This window comes from Nipponia nippon, unplaced genomic scaffold (genome assembly GCF_047370975.1).
Source record: "Nipponia nippon isolate SJK-2023a ecotype South Korea unplaced genomic scaffold, ASM4737097v1 scaffold_4, whole genome shotgun sequence".
Classification (NCBI taxonomy): Eukaryota; Metazoa; Chordata; class Aves; order Pelecaniformes; family Threskiornithidae; genus Nipponia; species Nipponia nippon.
The window spans coordinates 28827416-28852133 of NW_028262358.1; the positions used below are offsets into that span (position 1 = coordinate 28827416).

The 24718-nt window shown below is 35.9% G+C and overlaps 1 protein-coding gene across 1 annotated transcript; it reads left to right on the top strand.

Annotated features, from left to right (window-relative positions):
• On the top strand, positions 1-24650 carry DYNC2LI1 (dynein cytoplasmic 2 light intermediate chain 1). Its single transcript, XM_087774276.1, has 13 exons — positions 1-137; positions 899-1016; positions 2250-2284; positions 2682-2751; positions 3812-3900; positions 6093-6279; positions 8760-8828; positions 10211-10288; positions 11845-11921; positions 12281-12351; positions 12793-12890; positions 14763-14855; positions 22854-24650. Exons 1-13 carry the CDS (start codon positions 124-126, stop codon positions 22917-22919), a joined length of 1065 nt encoding a protein of 354 aa, XP_087630402.1. The 5' UTR covers positions 1-123; the 3' UTR covers positions 22920-24650.
• The last annotated feature ends 68 nt before the right edge of the window (positions 24651-24718 follow it).

Below are 24718 nucleotides of genomic sequence, written 5' to 3' on the forward strand. Positions count from 1 at the left end.
CGCAGCACGGCCCCGCTGGGAAGCGGCCGCCGTCCCCTTCCGCTCCCCGCGGAACTACACCTCCCAACGTGCCCTGCGCGGTTCCCATGGCGACGGAGAGCAAGGCCCGGGCCCCGAGGAGCGATGCCCAAGGCCAGGTAACGGGGAGCCCTGCCCGCGTCCGGTGAGGGGGGTTCGCCCCTGGCGCCGTGTGGGGAAGGAGCCGGCGGCCGGGGAGGACAGCCTGGAGGAGGGAGGGAGGGAGGGAGGGAGGCGTAAAAGGGGCCGTTTCCGCCTCTTTCGCCCCCGAAAGCGCGGGGGGCCGGGGGCGGGGGGCACGCCTAGCCCTTGGTGCGAGCAGCCGGTTCCTCCTGTTAGGGACCCACAGGAAAGGGGGAGGCCTAACCCACCCCTCCGCCCCGCTGGTGGCCACGGGGGAGCCGCAGAAGGGGAAGCCCTCCTCGCCCCCGGCAGTCGCTTCCCCGGGGCACCAAGGGCGGGTCCTGAGCCCTTCCGAGCCCGCTGACCCGCCAGCGGCTCCTCCGGTGCCGGCGTCCGGGAGCTCCCGGCTCCGGAGGCTGCCAGCCTGACCTGCAGGGTGCGGTGCAAAGCCGCACGCGTTAGAAAACCTTTTAAAGGCGTCTTAAACGGACTCAAAACAAAGCCTCCCGCCACACGGCTGGTATTTGCTCAGCTTGTGCCACAAATGGCTGTTGGGGCTACCTGAGGAATTTTACTTAACCTGCCTTTGTTAGAAGTACTTCGACAAGCAGAGCGCATGTGATGTGAAATAAAAATAATAAATAATAACAATAAACCGCAATACCCTTCATTTATCCATTTAGATATTTTCAGGAATTACGGTCTAGGGTCCATTGGTTTTCTCTAATGACGCTCTTATTTTGTTTTTTCCAACTAGCGATACTTTGTGGGATCTTGCTATAGCTGAAGTGGAGAAGAGAGAAAACCCTGACGACGATGGCAAGCGTGTGGAAGTTTGGGAAAAATCAATATTATTTATGGGAAACAAAAATGGGGTAACGCTGAATACTGTACACGTCTGTGCTTTTTGAACATAATTTGTCAGGGAAAATACCTGATATTTTCAGATATTAAGGTCCACTTAATTCTTCTAAAGACAAAATATGTCACGCTCTGATTTGCAGAGAGTGGGCATTCCACGGAGTGTGGACCAGTTAGACATTATTACAATTCAGAAGTTCAAGTTTATGGCTTGGAGACTCAAAATTTCAACCATTGTTATCGATGATGTGCTAATTCCTTGACGTTTGGCTTCATTAATTTTTATAAAAGTAACTGCTGGAAATAATGCTGCTCTCTTTAATGATTTGACATGTCAAATTTCCCCTTGTAAAGGTTTAACTGGTAACAATCCAATTTAAGCGCATTGATACCGGTTTTGTTGTGGATAGAGGCCTTGACATCCTGCTATGAACTGTGTCTGTATTATGTCAGACCTGTTTGAACATGCCTTATCAGTGATTGCAAACTCATGATTCCACATGCCTAAGGTTGTTTTAACTCATTGTCCCATAAGTTCGGTCATTAGTAATTTCATATTTTTTTTTCTGTTAGCATTTATTTGTAAAGTAAATAAGGAAATATTTGCCTTTTTGACAAAGTGAGTCATATTTTTAAGAATACAACTTTTATTTTAGAAGGATTGGTATATGTGCAACCTCTTAATCAGCAATTTTTAAAATACCTTTTCAGATTTACCTGAAATTCGCTGGTTTTTGAGCTAGGAAAGGACACAGGAGTAAACTGTAGAAGTGCTAGCCCCTTCAGTGTGGCATGGTACTCGGTATCTGAATTTCAACAGTGTAAAGACATATTTTTCTGTATGTTTATTTGTATTTTAAGCATTCCTTTTATTGCCATCTCATCGGTAATAATTAATTTCAGTGGAAACCAAACATTACATGAATGTATTAATAATAATCAAAAACTGTTAAACAGTTTAACAGAGTTGGCCAGGTTGATCACTAATGTCTAATTTTAAGCACACTGTTCCTATTACTGTATTTGTCATCTCTATTCGTTTACAATTATAACAATGGTAGTGTAACTTGATTCTGACAGAAAGTTGGCAGTTAAGTTTCCACTATAAGGCTACAAACAATTACATGAGTTTACATTTTTCTGGTACTTTATTATTGGAATGATAAATGAGGGAGTTTCATTTATCAATACAACTTTTATGCTTTAATGACAGTACAGCAGAGTTGTTCTTTGTTTTTAATTTCCAGGGAAAGACCACTATTATACTGAGGTGTCTTGAGAGGTATGTGCTAAATTTTTAAAAGTAGTTTTTAACTGTGGATTAGAATTTTACATAAATATTCATATTATTGATAATTCATAATATATGTACACAGGCATTGTATTCTGTGACCAGTTGATCACTTATGGATAAACTTATTTCCCTTCGTTACTACCTGTCATCTGACCCCTTCAGTCCTTCTTCTCTGGTATCAGAGAGCTTAAATGGCCATCTGTTCAGGTTGGTGCTGCTGCTTCTCCTGTCTTCAGCAACTGAGACCTGGTGTCTTAAAAGTGTCCTCTCTGCACTGCTGTTTCTAAGTCAAATTCTGAACTGACTAATAAATATAATTCAGTAACTATATAATTTACTTTATTTAGAGGATCTTGACAAAATGAAGTTATTTTTCCTGGCACAGGGAAGAGATTCCAAAGCCAACGTTAGCCTTGGAATATACTTTTGGAAGAAGGGCATGGAGACACAATACAGTGAGTATCCAGAAAGTATACTTTATGATATCTTTATATTTATATATATATATATATATATATATATATATATACACACACACACACATAAAAATATGTGTTTTATTTTTACATATAAGAATCTTAGGTTTTTTAGCTTATTGTTTGTGAAACAAAAAGGTTTTTTTAATATAATTTTACTTAAATTAGCTAGCTTAATTTTGTGTTTTAATCTGTAATATGTTTTTCCCTCTCACTAAAACACAGTAGGTCAGATACCAAAGTCTAACACAAAGCAATCAGATTCATCTATAAAAACTACCTTGTTTGTCGTGTTTGAGTGCTTTTATTTTCCCATTGTAACATAGTATGCATGCCTTGAACTTTGTCTTTAAAATGCAAAATGAGTACAAACCGATGAAGCTACTTTACAACCCGCTTTATGAGAAAAACGGTCATCTTAGAGGATGTTAAATCACAATTAAATTTTGGGGTTGTGTGTCCGCATTGCTAAATCTTGCACTGCAGATTATGTTAACAGAAATATTGGACCCATTCCCATTGCAGCACAACGCTGTGCAGCAGCAGTAACTATTGCTGCAGGTAATTGCTGTTTCTATTACTGAAGCAGGGAGGGGAAAATCTGACTCTGAAAGTTAAAAATCACTTAAAACTTTTCCCAGAAACTAAATGCGAAGGTAGAGATTCATTACTTTTCCAGTTGCAAACTTCTCAAAAAGCATTAGTCTTGCGCGGCAATAAACAAAAAGAAAGGGAAGAGAACCTGATTTTTTTTTGTTCATGTTTATCATTAATCATGCTGCTTCTTGACTTTTTTACTTTACTGTAGTCATTTATCCAGACAGTCAGAGGCATGCCAGGAGTCTTTCGTAAGTGTTGTATGGGATTTCTTGAACGTGGGGAGTTTTTCATTGAGTTTTGTTTTTCAGAAAATACTAGTTAAATAATAATATGTTCTTGTTCTGAGTCACTTGCATGAAAGGACCATTTATCAGATGAAGATCTGCTCTTGGTGTTGCATGGAAGCACACATTTCTGACATAAAGAAACTCTTTTACAGCCTAAAGATATAGCTCATTTTTGGGAACTAGGTGGTGGAACCTCATTACTGGAACTGATTCGAATACCGATCACTAGCAACAACATAAGGTAAGAGATTAATATTACAGTTCCAAAGTTAATTTCAGCTTCCCTTCAAACATAAGTAAATCTCTAGACCTTTTATTGTGGAAAATTCTTTCAAAATGTAAGATAGAACATTTATGACTTTTTCTTAAAAATCGTTGTAATACCACTGATACTTTGCTTTGACCTTCCTTTTCATGGTTCTCTCCTAATAAGCCAAGTTCTTAGCAATCTCCAACAACAAGAGAAAGCAATAACATGAAGGAAATAGGTTGGCCTTAAGTAGATAGAACAAGAAATACAGAAAAAGGCATAGTATCTTTATGCTCAGTGAAAGAGCAGAAAAAGCAACTTGGGGGCATATGAAAAATAAAATCTTGCTTCCTACTTCTGTATGCAAACATAGATGCTGTCTCTGTGAGGGGCAGTATTTTAGGGTGAAAAACAAGGCAAAAAATTGTGACCAAAAAAAATCTTTGGATTTTTGGGAAGTGAAGTGACCATCTGATGCGAAGAGCATCATACAAGAGAGATGATGTTTCTGAGAGGAACTAAAACTATTGAAAAGATTTGAAGACAAAAGGAAACGGGAATTTAGAGAGAATTAGGAGAATGTAGTGAGAAAAATCCATAAAAGTGATAGAATAGCATAGGAAGAAGAAATGCATGAAGAGTTGGATGAAGAAATGAGAAGGCGATAGGGGGTGCATTTCATGTTTTTTCTGGTTAGGGAAGATGGAGTTGAAAGTGGAAGGGGAGAAAAGGATCAAAAGATATGTTTTGTATTATGATGCATTGCTTTATTTCCTTGGTAGTGAGCTTTTAACTTCTATGAAAAAAAGAAAAAGAAATAAAAAAGGAGGGATCACTTTTTATCATGTACATTTGCTATTGTTTTAGCTATGGAGATAATGCCATTATTTAGTGAGAGACTAAGACAGAAGGAATAAAGAAAAAATGCTTCTGGCATGTGAAGTTTTTGTTTTTAGAAGAGCTTGGGGGGGGGGGGGAATCAACTACCGTTTCTCAGCTGTTTAAATGAACTTAACTGAGCTCCACCTCCATCAGTCTTTTCTTCCCTTTTTACTGATGAGGAATCTTCTGATGTGGATGATCTTAAGATTCTTTGATGGGATAGCAACATTGTTCTGTAAGACTACTTCTGTTCATAAGACAGTATTTTAACATGCTAGTCAAGAATTCTACCATTTCAACTTAAGTATAAGTGCTTTTCACTGGTTTTCTCATCTGTCTGTAGTCAAGCAATTTGCTTATTTAAAAGGTCCGTGAACTGTATCTGGTTTCACCAAGAGAACTTTCACTGTTTGTTTTTTTTTTTTTCCCCACAGCATTTTAAAGTGAAATTGGATGTTCACTTTGCTTTGTAGTCTTTCTAATACCACTCTGGTCTGGAATCCCCTTTTTCAAGTCAGGATGGAATGTGAAAGAATGATTGCATCCATTCAAATGGCTGCATTTACCATATTCTTCTTTACAGTTGCACTTTAATGCAGTTAGAGTTCTGCGAGGCAGGGTTTTGGAACGAGAGGAGTTTATATGTAAAACATTTAAAGGTGGATTATGATGAGAAAAGCTTGGTAATTGCTAAGTGTATCTTGAGTACTCTGACTTCTTCTGTTTATCTTTCAGAAGACTTTCTCATACACCCATTTGAGGTTCCAGCTAACTGGCACAGTCCATGGCATAGAATATTGCCCTTAACCATTTTTTTCCATTTCATATTACAAAAGAATAATGAAAGTATAGAACTTTCTAATACATTAATGGTTAGGAAAGATCCTAACCATTTGCCAGCATTGCTTCGTCTGGGATTGTAGAGCTGTTGAGATGGCAGGGGTATGTGATAGCGGAAGTGCCCAGTCATACAGGAAGACGGAGCTAAATGGGCTCAGGATATTTGCATATTTTCCTGCTTTGAAAGAGAGTCTCCAGAAACATATATACAACCCCACCAAAACCTCTGATGGAAAGTTGCCAAAGTAATAGTTCTGAACAAGAGACAAGGGAAAGGTTTCTTCAGAGCTCGGAGTATCCTTAAAAGCCATCTTCCTTTGCTGTCACATTTAATTCTATCTTAGCATTTGTATTTTCACATTTGTTGCTTTCAGCATTTGTACTACAGGTATGGTTTTGTATATGAAAATGTTGATTGTCTCATGCAATAAAGATTTGACCAAATAATGCCTTTTTAATAGGTCATTTGCGGTGGTTCTTGTATTGGATCTGTCCAAACCTAACGAACTCTGGACTACTATGGAGAAGCTTCTGCAGGTCACCAGGAACCACGTGAACAAAATTTTAACCAAACTAGAAAAGACAAATCCTGAAGTAGCTACTGAAATTAAACAGAGGATGCGGAACTATCTGCAGAGGGATCATCCAGTAAGTTACTTCTAATATTTTCTCCAGATGTCACAGGCCTTTATACAGTTAAAGATAATGCTTTTGAAAATCATAAACAACTCTTTTAGATTTTTATGCATGACTGAAAATCCATTTGATGTAGATGAACCTGTTCACTGGAAAATTATAGCAATTTAATAAAAATTCAATAAGAGCAGAAGCAAGGAAAGAAGGTTTCTTATATCTTTTTGTTAGATATCTAATGTGATTGTTATGGCATGTTACACCAATCAAAGGAAATAGTTTTAGAGTAGCAGTTTGCTTTTTTCCCCCCTCATCTTTTTAAAATGAAGATGAAAACTAGAATGTACAAAAGTCATCTAGCAAGAGACTAGCTGAAGGTACAAATTTAAGCAAAGAATATAGTTATAACAGCCATCAACATGACTATATACTTTGCATTTATTTAAATGTCTATCACAAACTCAATGCCTTTTGATAATCTGACAACTAATTAAATTATAAAGTTTCAGAAATGTTAACATCAGTCCTTTAAACATAATTGCTAACTAAATCTCTGGAAAAGCTAAACTAGATTATGCGCAATAGAAATGAAAAGTCATTGTGCATTAAACCTCTGCAAATGTTGTGTGTATATAATGCATAAATAAGTATTCAACAATTCAAAGACTTGGCACATAAATCTAGTTACTGTAACTTTTATAAAATGCTGCAATACAGCAAATGCTTATAGAGCTCAAAAATTAAAAAGTAACTTAAAATTTATGAGAAAGCAACATGTGCAACACTCAGTAGATTTAGAGTATAGGGTTTGAGATCTGCTGGATTATGATTTTGTTTTCTACTTTTAGTGAAGGTAATTCACAAAAAGAAAATGCCTACAAGCACACTTGGCAATAAATCACGACCAATGTGTCAAGTTTACATAGAGGGGCTTACATATCAGAAAACTGCAAGCTTTTTTCAATAAGTAAAAAGAATAATGCCGTTAATTGTTAAGAAGAGAAGACTTGTTATACTTGCCCTGGAGGGAACACAATTATACCTTCTAAACAAGAACTTCTATTCAGCCTTCATTATCAAAACCAGAAAGGATGCAAACAAAATGTTATGTTACTCCTTGGTTCTCTTTTTACTTTCATCATTGTTCAAGAAAAAATTAATGTCAATTTTGTGGGAGGAAATACTATCTTTTATAGTCAAAGTAAATGAGAGTTTACACAGATTTTTATTTGCCTTTTTATAGCTAAACATATTTTTCTGATAAACAGGAATTGATGGGGTTCTTAGAGGTTTTTTTAAGGATTAGGTATATTCCATTGGCCTGGATAAAGAATTATTGGCTATGATGATAAAGCATAGGTATATCAATTGCAGACCTTGTTTAAAAAGGCTGGATGCACCTAAAGTAGTCCATAGTCAAAAATTAATTCCATAGTCAAAAGATTAATAGGGTTCAGTATGCCAATTTTAATGTTTCTGATGTTATCCTGAATTAATTTTTTCTTACTTAAGAAACTAAAAGTAATTTTTTTTCAATTCTGTATTCTATACGCCCAGTTTTAAGTTATGATAATTTTGCTCAAAGCTTTTGCCTTGACAGTGTATGAGTGAAGCCATTATTTTTCTTCTCAAAGTATGTGCAGCTTCTTGCTAAAATACTGTCTGTCGCTTAACCCGTATGTGAAATAACCAGTTTTAGAAGGGAACAGTTAGGTCAGCCTCTGCTTCAACACATCTCTTTTCCACTCTGCTGCAACCAGAGCAGCTTGCCTAAATAATTGCATGAACACAGGGGATTGTCTCATTTCATATGGACTACAGGAAAACCTTCCAGATAACTTGGGAATTATTGTAATCTGCTGATTAAAACTTTCATCAGAAGTTAGCTATTTAACAGTTAAATCTACACCCCCAGAGCTGTTTTTGTCCGTTGGTATTGACTTGCATTTTCATGGTTGTTAGGTGACGTTTCCTCTTTCTGCTGATTGCAAACATTTGAAAATCACATTAAATGTGTTTTAAGAGTTTGGAAAATGTGATGTGGGGAGGACAAATGTGTGACAGAAGCAAATCATTCAGCTTAATTTTCTTGAGCTTTTGTCTGTATTACTTTGGATATGATGCAAAGAGGGGTAATGTGTCAAAAAAACAGTTCTACTAATCCCATCTGGCAGTTCTTCTGTGACTATATGAGGTTTTTCCTCTCTTCCCTTCCCATCTAATGTTGGAGCTGGAGTATATAGTGTGAAAGCCCTTTTATGCCATACGCGTTCTGACTGCTCAGAGGGATTATTTCCTGACCATTTGTGAAGAAAATGAGAAAATTGTAGAATACGGTATGGATATTGCATTAAAGTTTATTCATCTAACTTAAAGTTTTGAAAAAATAGAGCTTGTCTTCTGTGAATTAATTTTAAACCCTTTCAGTTGTTTTAACAGTTGCAATCTTCTACAGTTTGTTTACACTGCTTAACTGTCATATATCTGTTTAATAGGATTATGAGTTAGTTGACCCTTTTCCAATACCCTTGGTGATAATTGGAAGCAAATATGATATTTTTCATGTAAGTAATACTTTTTTTTTTTTTTTAAATAATTAAAAGATTCCTGGTAAAGATTCTGTATAGTAAAATCTTGGTAATAAAATAGTAATCTTTTGAACAAAAGTACGGCCAGTCAGCCTTCTACCACAAAAAAATCTTTCCATCCAAAAGCCTTATGGAAGGCATACTGTCATTCCTTCACCAAGCACTCCCAAAGTGATGATTTTTGAGATGTACTTAGAAAATGTTGAGATACAAGTTGCTGCAGACCAAAGAGGGAAGGAAGAAAACATCATGTTGGTGACTTTCTTTTATAATGAGAGAAATCCAGCTCCATGCGTCCCTTCTGACAGCAGCTGTAAGTTTATGGCAGTGAAAGAGGGGAGTCTTTCAAGTCAGCTGGTCAGAGTTTTTGGTAAGTTGTGGCAGCACAAACAGTAAACTACCATTTCAGCCTAGAACTTTTTTTTTTTTTTTTAAGTACTTCTTAAGTTTTGAGAGACAAGTAATAGCATCTTTTAGGGGGGAGAGGAAAGAAATGTCATAGTACTGCTGGATTCTCTCCCAGGACGTTAAAAATCCAAACAAATGCGTACTCAATTTTCAAGCAGCACTTGATCATGAGAAACTAGAGCAGTATGTTTGATTTTTAGCTGCCGTGCTGGCAGCCTGTGCTTCTCTGGATGACTACATAGTGCATTGATACTTGGCTGACTCTTTGAGTTACTTAATTCTTTATGAAAGAAGGCACGGTACCTTATTAATACTGAGGCTTTATGCTGAGCCATAACGTCTTTAAAAATCAGTGACTCTCGTGTAATAAGCACAGAACAACAGCCTAATTCCATTGGGGTCTATGGACAGACTCCTGCAGACTTCATTGGGACCAGGTTTTTGCCCACTTTATCCAAGGAAGACCATCTGTATGATCTTACATTAAAGAAACATTGATGAAAATGTATTTTTATGTACCTTTCAAATCTTACAGGTATTAGAATTTAGAGAGCATATACCCAAAGGTTTACTGAAAGTTAAGTATTTTCACAAAAAGAAAAAATCCTTATTCTTCTAGAAGGCAGTATTTCTACTTCTAACAATTTAAAACAAAATGAAACAAATTAATTGGAAATTGAATACACATTCGCAATTAAGAAACTTTTTCTGGACTAACATATTGCCTGAATTAGGCTCCCTCTGTAAAAAAGAAACAAAGGGAAATTGTGACATTTCTTTTCAGAGTAGGCTGTTACTGATTCTGTCTTAAGATATAATTATGCTGACAGCTGAAAGCCTCATGTGTTGTAGCCTAAGTGCATTGCAGTTTATACAAAAAATGAAAAGTTCTAGCTGTAATATTTTGTTTTTTGTTTCTTACACGTATGTTCCAATATCAACTTTTTCAGGAGTTTGACTCTGAAATGAGGAAAATAATAAGCAAGACACTTCGATTTGTTTCACATTATTATGGAGCATCATTAGTGGTGCGTATATTCACTTTCTAACTAAGGATGGAGAAGATGAGCAATATTTGTGTTACGAAACAATATTTAAAAAACCAGAAATGTAAAACTCCTAGAGAAAATGGGATTTAATTGGTTTTACGGTAGCTTGCTTCATGAGCTGATCTGTCAAATGGATTACAGGTATTGGCAGGGGATGGATGGATATACCTTATGAACAAACTACATAATTCCCAGTATCAGCAAAAACTAAATAAAAATAGTTATCTGTTAGCCAACTCAGTTTCTGTATTGAGTTTACTGCATGTCTGGCAAAATTTTTTGGGTACAAGAAAGGAGAACAGGAAAAAGTGATTGCCCTAGATAGAATTAGAGAACTGGCCTTTTTGGTAGAAGCATGAATTTATATCTAGTGACCTGGCTTCAGCAGACTGAAAAACTTAGATCCAAAGGCTTGCCTTCACAGCAGTTTAAGCATAACAGATTATCACACAGTATTGAAGAATAAAAGCAGGGATTTTTTACAGTAATGAGTAGGAAATGCCAACCATGAAGACAATGAAGTGTTTACGTGGGTATATAAATTGACTTTGAGTCTGGCAGCTCATCTCCTGAGTAAAGGCAGAAACATGCATGCTTAGGTTCACAATCCAAAAAAGCTGCCTCTTGGGCTCTCTCTACATCAGAAGACGGTTCTAATTGCATCAACCATCATTTATGTAATAAATAATATTTAATAGGGGCTTATTTTGATTACCGAACAACTTACGTTTGCTTTAAATTGTTATAATCACAGCATGCCCTTTTGCATCCATGTAAAATTGTACAGCTTTTGTACTTTGACACATGAATTCATCTTTTGTTAACTGAGAATACAACTGTCTTGATCTAGAAAAAAAAAAATTAAAGTATTTAAGCATTATTGTAATTAAAAATGAAGAACTAGGAGCCTAAAACTCTTTGGCTGCTAAATCCTGATTCCCATTGAAGGGAGTGGGAGAAACTTCATTTCCCCACAGTAGGGATCTGACTTCTTTCTCAAAGACGTGAACCTGTTAGGATACAAAAGCCCTTTGACAGGAATAAGCGTGCTGTTTGAGAAGATATTCTGGGAGCTCCTTTCTGATAAATCTGTACCAGTTCTGCCACTATCAAGCTGCTTTTATGATGTATGAACAATTTTAGTTATTCCGTACATTTCTAAATGTTTATGGCATTCTGGATAATTTTTAATGTAGTTTAAAATCTTAACTCGTTAGTCTTGGGCAAAAAATTTGTGTCTCTTCATATGCATATTTCAAAAGTTATGAATCAATATTTTAAAATTTATTCTTTAATCTTTATTTATGCTATTTTTCATTTAATCTTTCTTGATCTATATATTCAGCGACAAATACATTTATGTTTTGGAAAGGGAGTGTGAGATTTTTATTCTAGTAAATACAGTACACATATACCAAATTTATTGAGGTCAAGAATTAGCCAGGCTCTATCTGAAATCCTCTATGCAGATGACATAACGTAATATTTCTGTGATGGAAGATCATAATGTATATTTTGTTTTCTGATTCATTTAGTTTACCAGTAAATCTGAGGCTCTCCTGCTGAAAGCCCGTGTTCTTATTAATCACTTGGCATTTGGCTATGATAAAAGGTAACATAATTATTGTCCAACTATTAAATGTCTTGCCCAGGATCTAAAAGTACTTAATAAAAATTTTTTTAATCACTAAAACATTTTTTTTTTCTTAAATATGATCTCTGAAAGATTCTTGTTCATGGACTTTTACTCCTGTGTCTCAGCTGTCTATCTGTCCACAGGACAGTGATAACTCCTTGTTTTTGATCCCAAAACTGATGGACTAGAAACATGGTCACCACTAGAATTGAGCAGATTTTTATTTACGTGTATTTGTATGCAAAGCCCAGTAAGAGTCTAATCTTAGCTAGACTAATGTAATTTTTCATTGATTGCTAAATGCTGACTTGATACATTTTCTTTTTTCTGTTTAGCAAGTCTATATCAGTGGATCACAGCAAACCTCTATTTATACCAGCAGGCCTGGATTCGCTGAGCCAAATAGGTTAGGACATTTCCTGTTCATCGTTTTTGTTGCTTAATTGTTTTTGAAAACGAGAAAAAAATTTTAAGTAAATAAAAAATAAAGCTAAATTATAGCACATCAGCATCAGTTTTAACAGATTATGGAAGGAAATGTTTTAGAAAGTTTAAAATTACGATTCAGTATTTATATTATTGAGAATTACTTGTGCAGTTTTGTTAGGTAATTTAATAAAGTATCGGGACTACGTCAAATAGTAAAGTACCAACAGCTTAGATCTGAAAGAATATACAATACCACTGAGCCCATTTCATGGTAGGAGATCAATGTTTTTTCACACTTGTTGCAGCTTGTCACTGTAGAAGATAAAATATTAAATTAGATGGATCATTATCCCAAATGCTTTGATAATTTATATTGTTACGACAACATACTTGCATTACTTTGTGCTGTAATCCTTAGGACCACCACCCGCCTCTGACAGAGATATTGGAAAGATGCATGCAAACACACCGTTGGAACTGTGGAAAAAAGTATTTGAGAAGACGTTTCCTCCCAAGGTAGGTATTTCGATGTCTGCTGCACAGCTTCTTTTCTCTTAGAATAGTAGTAATATCGCTACTAATTTTTGTCTTTCAAGTCCAGTCGCTGGAATTTCAGTTTCACTTAGCAGTTCTGTTTCTTCTGACCTCTTTAATTCATGCATTTTTAAAAGATACAGATTTTTATGTAGTGGTGCTTTAATTATTAGCTTCTGCGTCTTCAGTCACCTTCCTACATTTAGTAATAATGAAAGTACTGATGTAACCTGCTGTTTTTTCCAAAGTTATACCATCGCCTTTCATTACATTGAGAGACAAGCTATACTCAACGTTTTTGGAGTTTTATAAGGTGACGTATCCCCTAACGCTTAAAGCAAATGACAATGATGTTGCAAGATGAGAGCTCTTCCTGGCTGTAGCAAGCTACTGATCCTTCTTCTCCTAGGGCATGAGGCTTTGAACGAGGCGAGTGTGGTAAGAGCTCTTCGCCAAAATCTGTCATTTTGCTATGGGAAGTGTTTGGATTTGCAAGGTAATTAGCATCCCTTGGCACCTGTGTAGTGATCTCGTGCACGTTTCAGAAATTTCTGGTCCCAAGAGGCAAACCCCCAAATACTTCTTTTCAATAAAAGTAATTGCTGTTGTTAGGAAGTCAAAATTCTTTTCTATTTGACTTGAGCAAAGACCAGCTGCTGCTTTTTCCTCGTGTGCTAGACTGTATCACAGTTCCTTATCGCTGTCCATTTCCTGCCCTACGGCTTACCTGAGCCGGCAGGGAAGTCAGTCAGGGCTATGAAACTGTGCCTCAAATTATGGTGTGCAAACTAGGCTTTTTCTAGTTTTCGGTCTATGGATCTCCATTCTTGGTGAGAAGGCGTCTGAATTCACCCTTTCCCACTCACTTGACTGCTACATATCAAAGCCTACAAATTATTTCAGGCGGTTTGTGACCAGAAGAAATTATCACTAAGATGCTGTTCTCAGTACAGTATGCCCCAACATGACAAAGACTAAACTTTACTTTTCAAAAACTATACAGGACTGTTATTTTTCTCCTGAACTCCCCCTGAAACAGCTGGAGAAATGAATACATTTCTCATCTTGCAAGCTCCATTAGCGTTCTAAGGTATCAGTCTAATTAAAGAAGATTTGCCAAGTAGATTCCCAGTCTTCTGGTTTGGTTCCAAAATATGCTTTAAACTTTAAAGCTGTTTTTATGCATTGCAATTTTCTTTTTCCATCACCTCATCTAATAATAATTATAATTCTGCTTTATTTTATTCCATCATTTGTGTGATTGACTTATTGCTACTTTCCATTTGCTATGAGTAAGGAGAAATCTGCAGGACAACATTTTTTAAAAAATTCTTATTTGATAGTGTCTTTTTCTTTTAGTGTATTTGCTTCTTCGGCATTAAACTTAAACTTACAGTTCCCTCAAGGTTAGTAAGTGAACGTTCAGGTGTTTGGCAAAAAGATAGTAATCAATTTCTCAGATATTGAAGTAACACTTCTGGTAACCGGAACTGAATTCTAGTCTTGAGTATTAAATGCTCTAGCAAGAACAACTCCAACCCAAATGTCATGGGCCAGAAAGGATATTTTCATTTTGAAGAGAGAATAATAAGCTACTACCAAATAAGGATATTTTCTTTCCTTTAAGATCTAACTGCACTATTACTTTCTCATCATTTTACCAATCTAAGATAAAATATAGTATATTTTATCTAATCTGTGTCCTATAGCACAAAATTCTTCCATAAATGCAGGATTTCAATACATTTGTATTGAAAGCAAAATGCTTCCATTAGCTCTATAGAGTGGTGTTTTCTTGTTAAAAGAACAGAAGATAAATTCTATCATTTGGGTTTTTATAATTTCTTCTTTTAGAGTTTCTGCGATGTACAAGATACCAAGGACCCTGCACAGGATTTACAATATGCTGAGTATGAAGTTGATGTCATGAGAGCTCAGAAAAACCAGGTGTGTGGTTGTTCTCCAGTTGCTGTTCACAGTCAGGTATTCCAGAATGACCAGCATTGCTGAATTAATTGTAGAATATACTCGTAGCCCCCTTTTCACCTTTAAATAACTTCAATTTTATTTTTCAACCTAGTAGTTTGGTTGGTTTTTTTTTTTTTTCCATTGGTAGACATTAAGTAGGTAGCGCATTGTTAGATCTCAAAGTTTTGGCTCTGTGGTTTCTCTCGAAATGAATAATTCAAATTTTCCGTCTAGCTCTCTTCCAGAATTATTTCACTAAAATAATACTGAAACAAAGTTGTGAAGCTTTCTTGGCAGTAATTTCTTCATTTCTGCACTCTTCATTTGCGTGTTGAGTAGCAGGAAGTCTAGGAAGCAGTTTCAAGGTTTGGGGTGGGGGCTGTTTACTTTTTTTGTCTTCCACCTTCAAAACTTATTATTTAAACTGGAAAGGTAGTGAGATGATAACGTTTCTGACTCAAGTTTGCAGGCTATGTGCATTTTATCTTAAAGTGAAAAGAATTATTCCACATAGTGATATTTAGCTTAACCCTGGAATTCCAGAAAAGATCTGTGGTGGTGAAAGGGTCTTTTTTTTTTTTTTTTTTTTCTTATTAATTTTTAAGTGTTTCTGCATTTCCCTACATTTGTGGTGAATTAATTTTATAGAAAAATTCTGTGACAAACTAGACAAAGCTTAGAACATTGCCTTACAGATATCGGTGTATAACATCACGTGAGTAGAAATACTGTATAGAGTCTTCATCCATATCATAGGTATGGGTCTGTTAAAATCAATCCAAGATATGCGTATTTTTCTTTGTTTGGAAGAAGTATCGCCTACTTATTCTGGAAGGCGTCTGCCTCATATAGATTAATTTATTTCCACACACAGAAAATTCTTTGCTCGAATGACTGAGAAACGTTCCACTCTATTCTCGCAGCTTACATGTGGGCTCTTTGTACACCATTTAACTTCTTTGTGGACCAAGTTACTGTGGTTAAAGGAGGTTTTTCTAACGGTGCTTGAGATCATGGACTGTACCAGTCTAGATCTCACATGCTTTTACAGACCCGCACCCTTAAGATGAAAGGCAGTTTTATTGAATTGCACTGCAGTTAATCTTAGCTAACCCTAACATACCATGGCAAACTTCGTCTTTTTGCACGCTTGTAAAAGAAAGCCAGAGGATTAGATTATTACTGCTATCACGTTTTGTAGAGTTTAGTTAGATTGCATAAGGCAGTAAACCTTTAGTTACCTGATCCAAAGAAACACATTAATAATGTAAAAGAATAAAGCAATTTCAAGAGTCCCCTGCAGTCTTTGAACTTGCACATTACCTGTAATATCCTGTTAATGTAGGCATCAGTTCTGAATTTCTGTTACATCAAGAGCAGTCTTAGAAATCATTAAAATTTGTAAAGCACATTGCTTTTGCAATTTATAATGTAATCTCATACGCAGTATATCTATATATCTCAAAATAACTATATGGTGTACTAGGTTTGTTATTTTTAGATAATGCTTATGTCTTGCAAAAGAAGATATTGGTATGCATTGATTAAATCATATAGGAAATTATTAATTTTCTGCTTTTAAACAAGAGAGACGGTCTTTTAGAATCTTAATCTGTTCAAGGGCATTGCAAACCAGCATAGCTTCTTTTAGTGGGACTACTACAAGTAATTTGAGCATTAAAGAGAAAATTACTTTTGTTATCTGCAGCTATTTCCTAAACTTCTCTATCTTGAAGTTCAATTATTACAAGATTATTTGCACATTATTAAAATGTTTTATACTCCAAGAATTTCATTCAATTTGAAATGCACCAAGATAGCAATATACATCTGAAAGAAAAGAACTCTGTAGTTGCAGTGAGTCTTGAAGCGTCTTTGGATTTCCCAGTTATATGAAAAGTGTCAAAAAAATACTGTTTTTAAAGCAACATTTTAAACACATCATAAGTCTGACATTCCGTATAGAGTCTCACGATATCTATGGTGTAGGAGGAACAGTATATTAAGATGTTTAATATGCAACATGTTGCTAATGAAATCATGGGACATAATGCAAAATCAAAGTTTCATATGACGACAGGGTATATTTTAAAATCATTTAAGTGCATGTTATCATTTTTCTCGGTTACTTTCGGTTAATTAATATGCCACTTTGGACTCTAGGTGATAACCGGTTTGCTTGTTTATCTCAAAAAGATAAGCTTTAAAGGAAAAATAAACACAAAAACATAGCAACAGAAACAAAATATAGCCCCTGTCACCGAGTCTGATAGAACTCGCATACCTGACTGACATGCAGTCTTGGTCAAGGCTGCTCAATAACACTGTAATAGATTTATAGATAACTCTGGCAATACAAAGTTTAATCAAGTCAGAGCTATTTCTCTGTGAGGAGCCTTGTTAGTGTCCTAGCACCTGATGCAGCCAGTCTCAGACTGGATCTTTGTACTTTGGATAATATATTCCTATTCCAGCGATTTCCAACTTTGTAACCTTGGTTGAAGGGTTAGTCTGCAACAAGGGTTTGCACACTCTAGCAGAGTAAAAGGTTAAATTCTCAAGTATAAAAGTAGAAAACAGGTTTTTTTTTAAAAAAAAAAAGTACAGAAGCAAGAAAGTACCTGGCTCACGCCCATGGACTAGCTGTCAGCTAGTATTTACCTGATACGCTTTTTGGCTGTAGCAGTTGAGTCCAGCTCATCAGCGTTCTGTCACAAGAGTGGTTTCTTTTAGACCAGATTATTTTGCCTCCTTAATATTTGCAGAGTTACCAATGAGACGTACCACTCTCTTTCTAGACCTTTGTGCTCTGGAAAGCTCCCTGAGGCTATCTTTTCCTCACCGTGCCTTCGTTCAAGATACAGCATGTCTCTCTTTCTCAACTATATCTTTTCAGAATTCTTTTCCTAGTTCTTACCCCACAGACACACAACGTGCAGGTTTGTATAAAATAGTGCTGTTGCAATTGTTTACTGCTTTTTCATTCTCTGGAGTTAAGCTCTGAGAGAGAGAATACAGCACCAGGGACCTTTTTGGAATTTACGTTTTTAATGAATTTCTTAACTAGCAGATTCTCTCGGAGAATGACTGGAATGTTGTGCTCTTTGCAGGGCTTTCAAGAGTCAAGCAAAACATTCATTTTGCATATGATTAGGCCTTAAACACATAGCTTGCTGTTAACTCTACATAGAGCCCACATAAAACATAAACAAGATGGCAAACGTCATCCATTTCTCTCCATTCTCTGCTAGCTTTTTGGCTTTTGATGCTTTAAGGTCACCTTAATTTCATTTTAAGTACACACGCAACTTGACTAAGAGTGAGATCTTTTAAAATAGTATTGTCGATTAGAGCTGCACATATACCACCTGCATCTGTGAGCACCTAGGAGTGCGTGAAAGTCTTGTTCCTTAGTTCCTTCTACATGTTTGTGGCAGTGAGATGGCACGTGGGGGTGTCTGCTCTGTGTCCTTTAGAAATGCTTTCTACCACAGAGGTAAGTACTCTTAAGATGTCTTTTCAAAGGTTTTTGTTTGTTTCGGGTCTTACCTATCCTGTTATGCCTTGTACTCAATACTCAAAGTAGGTGCGTGGACTTTTTTCATCGGGACATTGACTGCAGCTTCATTCATTGAAGCAAATGATAAAGCTAACCTTGAGCTCAAAGAATTGCCTAGCCTCCCGATCAGGTACTTAAGAAGTCAGTGTCACGCAATGCCAAAGTTCACACTGACTGGTCCTGGTTACACAAAGGTATTATTTTAGGGATCGGTGCCAGTTTTAGCTGAAGCCTAATACCATAAAGTATACAAAAAAAAAAAAAGGTAGATGCCTAGTGCCATTTGGTGTCAGCTAACAAGAAGTAATGGAAGCAGACCTCAATGAACAGGGCTGTAACTGTTAGGACTTTAACAAGTCAAAATGAGAAGAAGGGGAGGTTCTATAACATCTCGCAAGGAAGCATAGTCCTGTTTCCCCCAAAATAGGACTGACCTAACTAACCATGTCATTCACAACTAAAAGTTGTGTCGGTGTCAGATCTGCAGCTGTCTGACTGAGACTGGGACTGTGTTGGCCAACAGAATGAACACCATGTTTTTTCAGCATACTTCTCCAACAGGAACATATTGCAGAACTTCAGAAGACAATTTCAGTCTCATTCAACAAAATAGAAGATTGCATATTGTGCGATGAACCTCCTTGGTCAGACCAGTGTTACTGGGCAGAGAAGTATGACAGGCACCTTAACACGGGTAACAGAGCAGTAGCCTCTTGTATTTTCTCCAGAGGAGAAGTGCTAGTCTTCATATTGTGGAGACTAATTTATTTAGGATGTTTACTCAGCTGCCGAGAATAAGCTTTCTCATTTTCACATGAAAGCATGTTCAGATGGGTACAAAAGATTTTTTTTTTTTTTTTAAACCAACTTAAAGGGCATTGTTAGAGCACTGTCATTAAATTTCCTACTGAAGTTGAGGTGCTTAAGACTTTTAATCCTTGTTTCATATTTGGTTATTTTCACCATGTTGCAGATTGAGGGCACTTTCAGTAAGAAACTGCATGAAAAAGTTAAAGTCACGTCAGTCCCTCAGAACTGAGGAAATGCAACAATTAAGGCTTTTCCTACAATCTTAATTTTTCCTTCTTGTTTGTAGACATTATAGTATTGTCTTTAATTACATGATCATATACTATTTTGCTGATGTCTCAATTCAATTGTTCAGTATTTCTTTTTATCATCTTTATTCTTTGTGTATCTTATTTCTCAACCTGCCATTCAGACACTTCAATGAACACAAAAGTATTAATTTTTTTTCTCTGAGAACGTGTGGTAATGTTATCTTATCTGAGTGCCTCACAAACATCAGTTAAGTCTTTCTTCCCAATCCCTTTATGAGATTAGGTGTGATCTTCCCCATTTGACAGATGAAGAATTTATAAAAACACAGAAGTACAGAAGCATTAAGGTTAAAAAAAAATTTTAAAATCCACTTTATGCCAGTGTTGAGACATCTAGGACAAGATGCTAGCAGCAATAATGTTTAAAGCACTCTGAGCACATTGAAAGCATATTTAAATTGCAATTGTTAATTCTTTGTAAATCTGATCTGTGCCCCCTACACCTAGCAGTACCCAGAAAACAAAGGAAGCATAATGCTAATGTGAACATTTTGGTGTACTTTGAGGTATATTTTTTCATAGGATCTTCTTTCAGTTTGAAGAGAGGATCTCTTAGCTGATTGTACAGTTACAGCATATTCCAGAATTCTGCTTATGTTTGTAGTATAGGACTTTATGAGCAGGAAGGTACTCTTTTTCAAAAGGGTCGCTGGAGTGATGTTTAAGCTGTACTTGAAAGATTTTTCCATTACATTTCTGACTTACGGGGATTTGTTTTACTTTCTGTTTTACATGAAAACTAAGGAAGTGTACTTCCCTGACAGCATTTTTCCTTCTGAATCACAGAATTTGTTAAAGATTATTTTTTTAAAATATCCTCCCATTTAATCCCTTTTTTTTCTCCCCTTTCACTTCTCATTGTTTAAATGTTAGTCTTACCTAGATATGTCTCCAAAATAAATATTTATAATTTTATTTTGTACTTCTGTATGTAGTGGAATAGCTGTACAGTTTTAATGCATGCTGTGGTTTTGATACTTTGCATTTCTGTATTCCTTTGAATTGCCTTTACACTGAATTGCCTTCTAAACCACAACACTCGCTAAAATTACATCAAAATAAATTCTGCTAAATTACCTGCCTCTTTCTTGAAACAGTTTAGTCAGATGATGAATCTGTAAGGCTAATTATTTAGGCAACACCTGTAGACATGACCTCCAGACAGCATTGTCGTTATATGTAAAACTTCATTGTCTAATTTTCCCCTTCCTGTAGCCTTTGAGAAAGTTGTTAGAATTGAAATTATTTACTTAGCATAAATCAGCTTACATGCGCTCCTTAAAATATCACAGTATTCTTTCTATTCCTAACTGTTGGCAAGTTTCCAACAGTTCAGTATGTTCCAAGATCATAATTACTTTATATTAATAATGAGGGAGTGAAAATACTGAGTAAAGACTGGCTTAGAGATAGAAGAGTTCACTAGTACTAGAGTTGTATTTAATAATGCAACTTACTAGCTTTAGACGAGACACAATATGTTCTGTGTCAGTCATCTGCGAGATACTTAACAGTAAAACTAGACTCCTGCAAGCATCATGAGGAAGATGCACTAATTAAAAATCCTCTTACTGCTCATAAATGTGTGGTGCTTCTGAAAATTTTGCACTGATAACAAAGCTGCTGAAGTTATTTCCTGAGAGAGAGAAAATTCCATTTATTATTTCCATACAATTTTTAGATTATGATTTCTTTGTTGCTCTGCCCTATATTTTCTTCTTTTTCCCTCTGTGCTCTGGATTGAGAATTAATACTGCTGTTAAATTCACCAGCTGTGAATTTTGTTATTTTTGTCAGGTCTGGCAGCTGTATACCTGCAGTGAAGCCTCCCTTACTCAATGTCAAGTCCATTCTATTAAAATCAGAATAGCAATCTTATAAAACACATGCCCGCTTTTGAGGGTCTTTGCTACATTTATACGAATCACTGGTTTATATCCACCTCTTTTCCTGATCTAAGGCAGACACAATGACTTTTTCGGTATTGCAAGCAGTACATGGTTAGGTCTAACAGTACCTCGGTAGAGTACCATCTTCCTGCAAATACGTTGGAAGCCGCCTTATTCTTAAATGAACGAAAGGCAATCATAGTGCTTTCTAAATTAATTTTTGCTGAAAAAAATCTTCAGAAATAATTCCCAACAGTATGCCCCACTACATAAAATTCAGAAGATAAAATTGTTGTTTGGTGATGTTGCTAGAACCTTTTATTATAGGCTTTAAAATTCCCAGTAGCACTTTTGGCTGAAACAAGGTCATTTGTCTACCATGCTAGTACCCAGCCTATGTCAAATATAGCATAATGTAGATTGCCTCATCTTTCATACCTAATTTGCTTTATTTGTACCTCCACAATTTGAGCCTCTCTTTGCTTTTAATAATCTAATTGCTATCTAGAAGATGCATAATTTTAATTACCACATTGGGTTTGCATTTTATTTTTACACACAGATGCTAACTTTTCAGTCTACTGAACAGTAGCACCTGCAAGAATATTTTAACTACTAACTGCAAAACAAAACAAAAGCCAAAGCATGGCATCATTGTCTATCATGACTAATACACTTCCTGAAAAACCTCAAGCAATGTTGAATAATATTTCCACAAATATCCAGTACCATAGATTGAATAGATATGATAACGATTCCTAAACACCCATTGCATGCCTCTAAAATATATTTCTGCTTACTGCTTTCTGGACAAGCCTGTGTTCTGCAGGGGTTTCTGAGGTCCACTGGTAGCTCTCTAAATTACCACCGCTGGTGACGTATAAGCTTACAGAAGTTCATTTCAGTCCTGTGCTTAAAAAAAAAAAAGGGGGGGGGGGCAGGAAAGTAGGCTTTGTTTTTTTTAGTTTCTTTTCTGTAATCTTGAGGAATTACCAATGCATTTTGCTTCTTGAAAGACCCTCATTTCATGTGTGTGAAAAAGTAGTTTCTGTTGGGTAATTCTGATTTCTGTTTTTAAAACACAGGTAGTGTTACGTTTCTGTATGTTCATAGGGAGCCTGGTTTCTCAAGCTGAATGTCTAAGACCCCACCCAAAATTTCTTCTACCCTAGAAAGCAAGTATCTAGGCCTAATGAAATAAAATCTAGCTCCCTATGTGAGAGCAAATGTGGCAAAATTTATAGCACTTTTAGTATAATTTTGTTAAAAATAAAAAACATACAGTACATTTTTTCTACTGTGAAAAATGTTTGTACATGCTTTAAATGTTTAGGTGGCTAATGGATGTATCTTACTGCTTTTATTAATGAGGAGATTCGGTTAATATGTATGTATGTTTCTGTTTTAGGAACTTGAACAATACAAACGAAATGCCTCTAAATCCTGGAAGGAAATGGATTTTGACCCCGATTGATGAACTGCTATGGATGTCTTCAGTTTAACAGCTACAAAATTACTTTAAGCATTTTAACATTACACTAGCAATTTAATCCGATGCAGTTGAAAATGTACAATATCAAACTACAAAATTAATATCTATTAAGCATTTCTGTTGTTATTTTTAATAAAAATAGCTCTTTATTCATTCAGTCCAAATTTAAATATATCTTGGTACCGACACAGTTTTAAAAAGTGGGGAGAAAGGAATTCTAGGTTGTTCAGAGATGGCTTGGAATATGAAGAACGGCATTAGTCAGTTCTACCTATTTTATAATTTATAACATAATATTTGATTTATTTTTTAAAGCTTCCACCCTAACCACGTATTTAAATATAAACAAGTTTTCATACTCAAAATATGAAACTGCATAGTAAAGTATGCTAGGCATTCTTTTCCTAGTTCCTTGCATATATAATTCAAAAGGAAAGCTTAAGAATATATTTGCATCATTGTTTGATGTACTTGAATAGGATAGTTCCACAGAAACTGGCAGAACAAAGCGGAATTAAAACCAGGTTTAACTTGATCTAAAATTCAGATGTTTGCTTTATCTCTGTTTCAGTATCATACAGTTTTAATACAGGAATTATTTCTTGCAATGTGCAATGTTGTAGTAACTTTGCACAGCATTCAGAAGACGACATTTCTGTCACGTATTCAAATGCTAGGAAGTCAGTCTAATCAATCTGACAGATATTTGGTTAGTGGTGGAAGTATAATTGATTCACGTGCAGCCTAAGCTGGTGAAATGCTAGCCTAAACTAGATACGGCTTTTTGTCCCTGAACATCCTCACTGTTATGAGAGGGCCTGAGTGTTTTGAGAATACGCAAGACAAGATCTCGATTAAAGCCAGAGGTGCCTCTTGAGAGTTCAGACTTGTTGTTAGAGAATAAGTGTCTGAACAGTCACGTGGCAGACCAGACTGTAAGTGTTCCCTGACGAACAACCCTGTATGTGCATAAAAATGGGAAAGACAAACTAATGTGGTATCTTTCCAGCTCTTCAAAGTTATTTGTTATTTTTAACATATTTGTTCATTGAATGCTTTTCTGATATAACATTGGTATCTTCGAATATTATACATAAAGATATTAGAAAAAAATCTTGGCCTCACACTTAAGTGGAGAACTTGCATTAACTCGAGGATTTCAAATTCTTCATTACAAAGTACATCATCTCAAAGCTATCAAATTAAACCAATTCTATTATTATGGAATTTTAAGATACAAATAGACTTACTTCCTCGAAGAAATCCCTAGCTATCCCTCTGTAATAAATAATTTCTTCACTGAATGTGCAAAGTAAGTTATAAAATTTAGGAATTCTGTGTCTGTTCAGCTTTCAATTTTGAGAGGTGCTCATATTGATTAAATGGATAAATTAGACTCTTTGGCATGTTAGTGAGCCCATGAGAATAATTTCCAAAGATGCAAACTACATCACTTCCAAGAACTCACAAACAAGCTAAACTGACATTTTATTAACAAACAAAAATTTGTTCTAATATTCCCAAACTGCTTCCAAAACAAGATTTAGAACTTGATAATGAAAAGAAGGAACAGATATAAATAACATAATTGTCTTCTCTGATTTACCATCATTTACAAGACAAAAACTTGTTGCGTAACTTTTATATTGCTTAAAGATCCTGTACTCATTGATTGTAAAGTATGCATAAGATTAAAGTGGAGTGATTTCTTGATTCTGTCTTTATTTACACATATTTGGTTTGTTGTGTTTCTGCAAGTCCCCAAAATGGTATCAAAACAA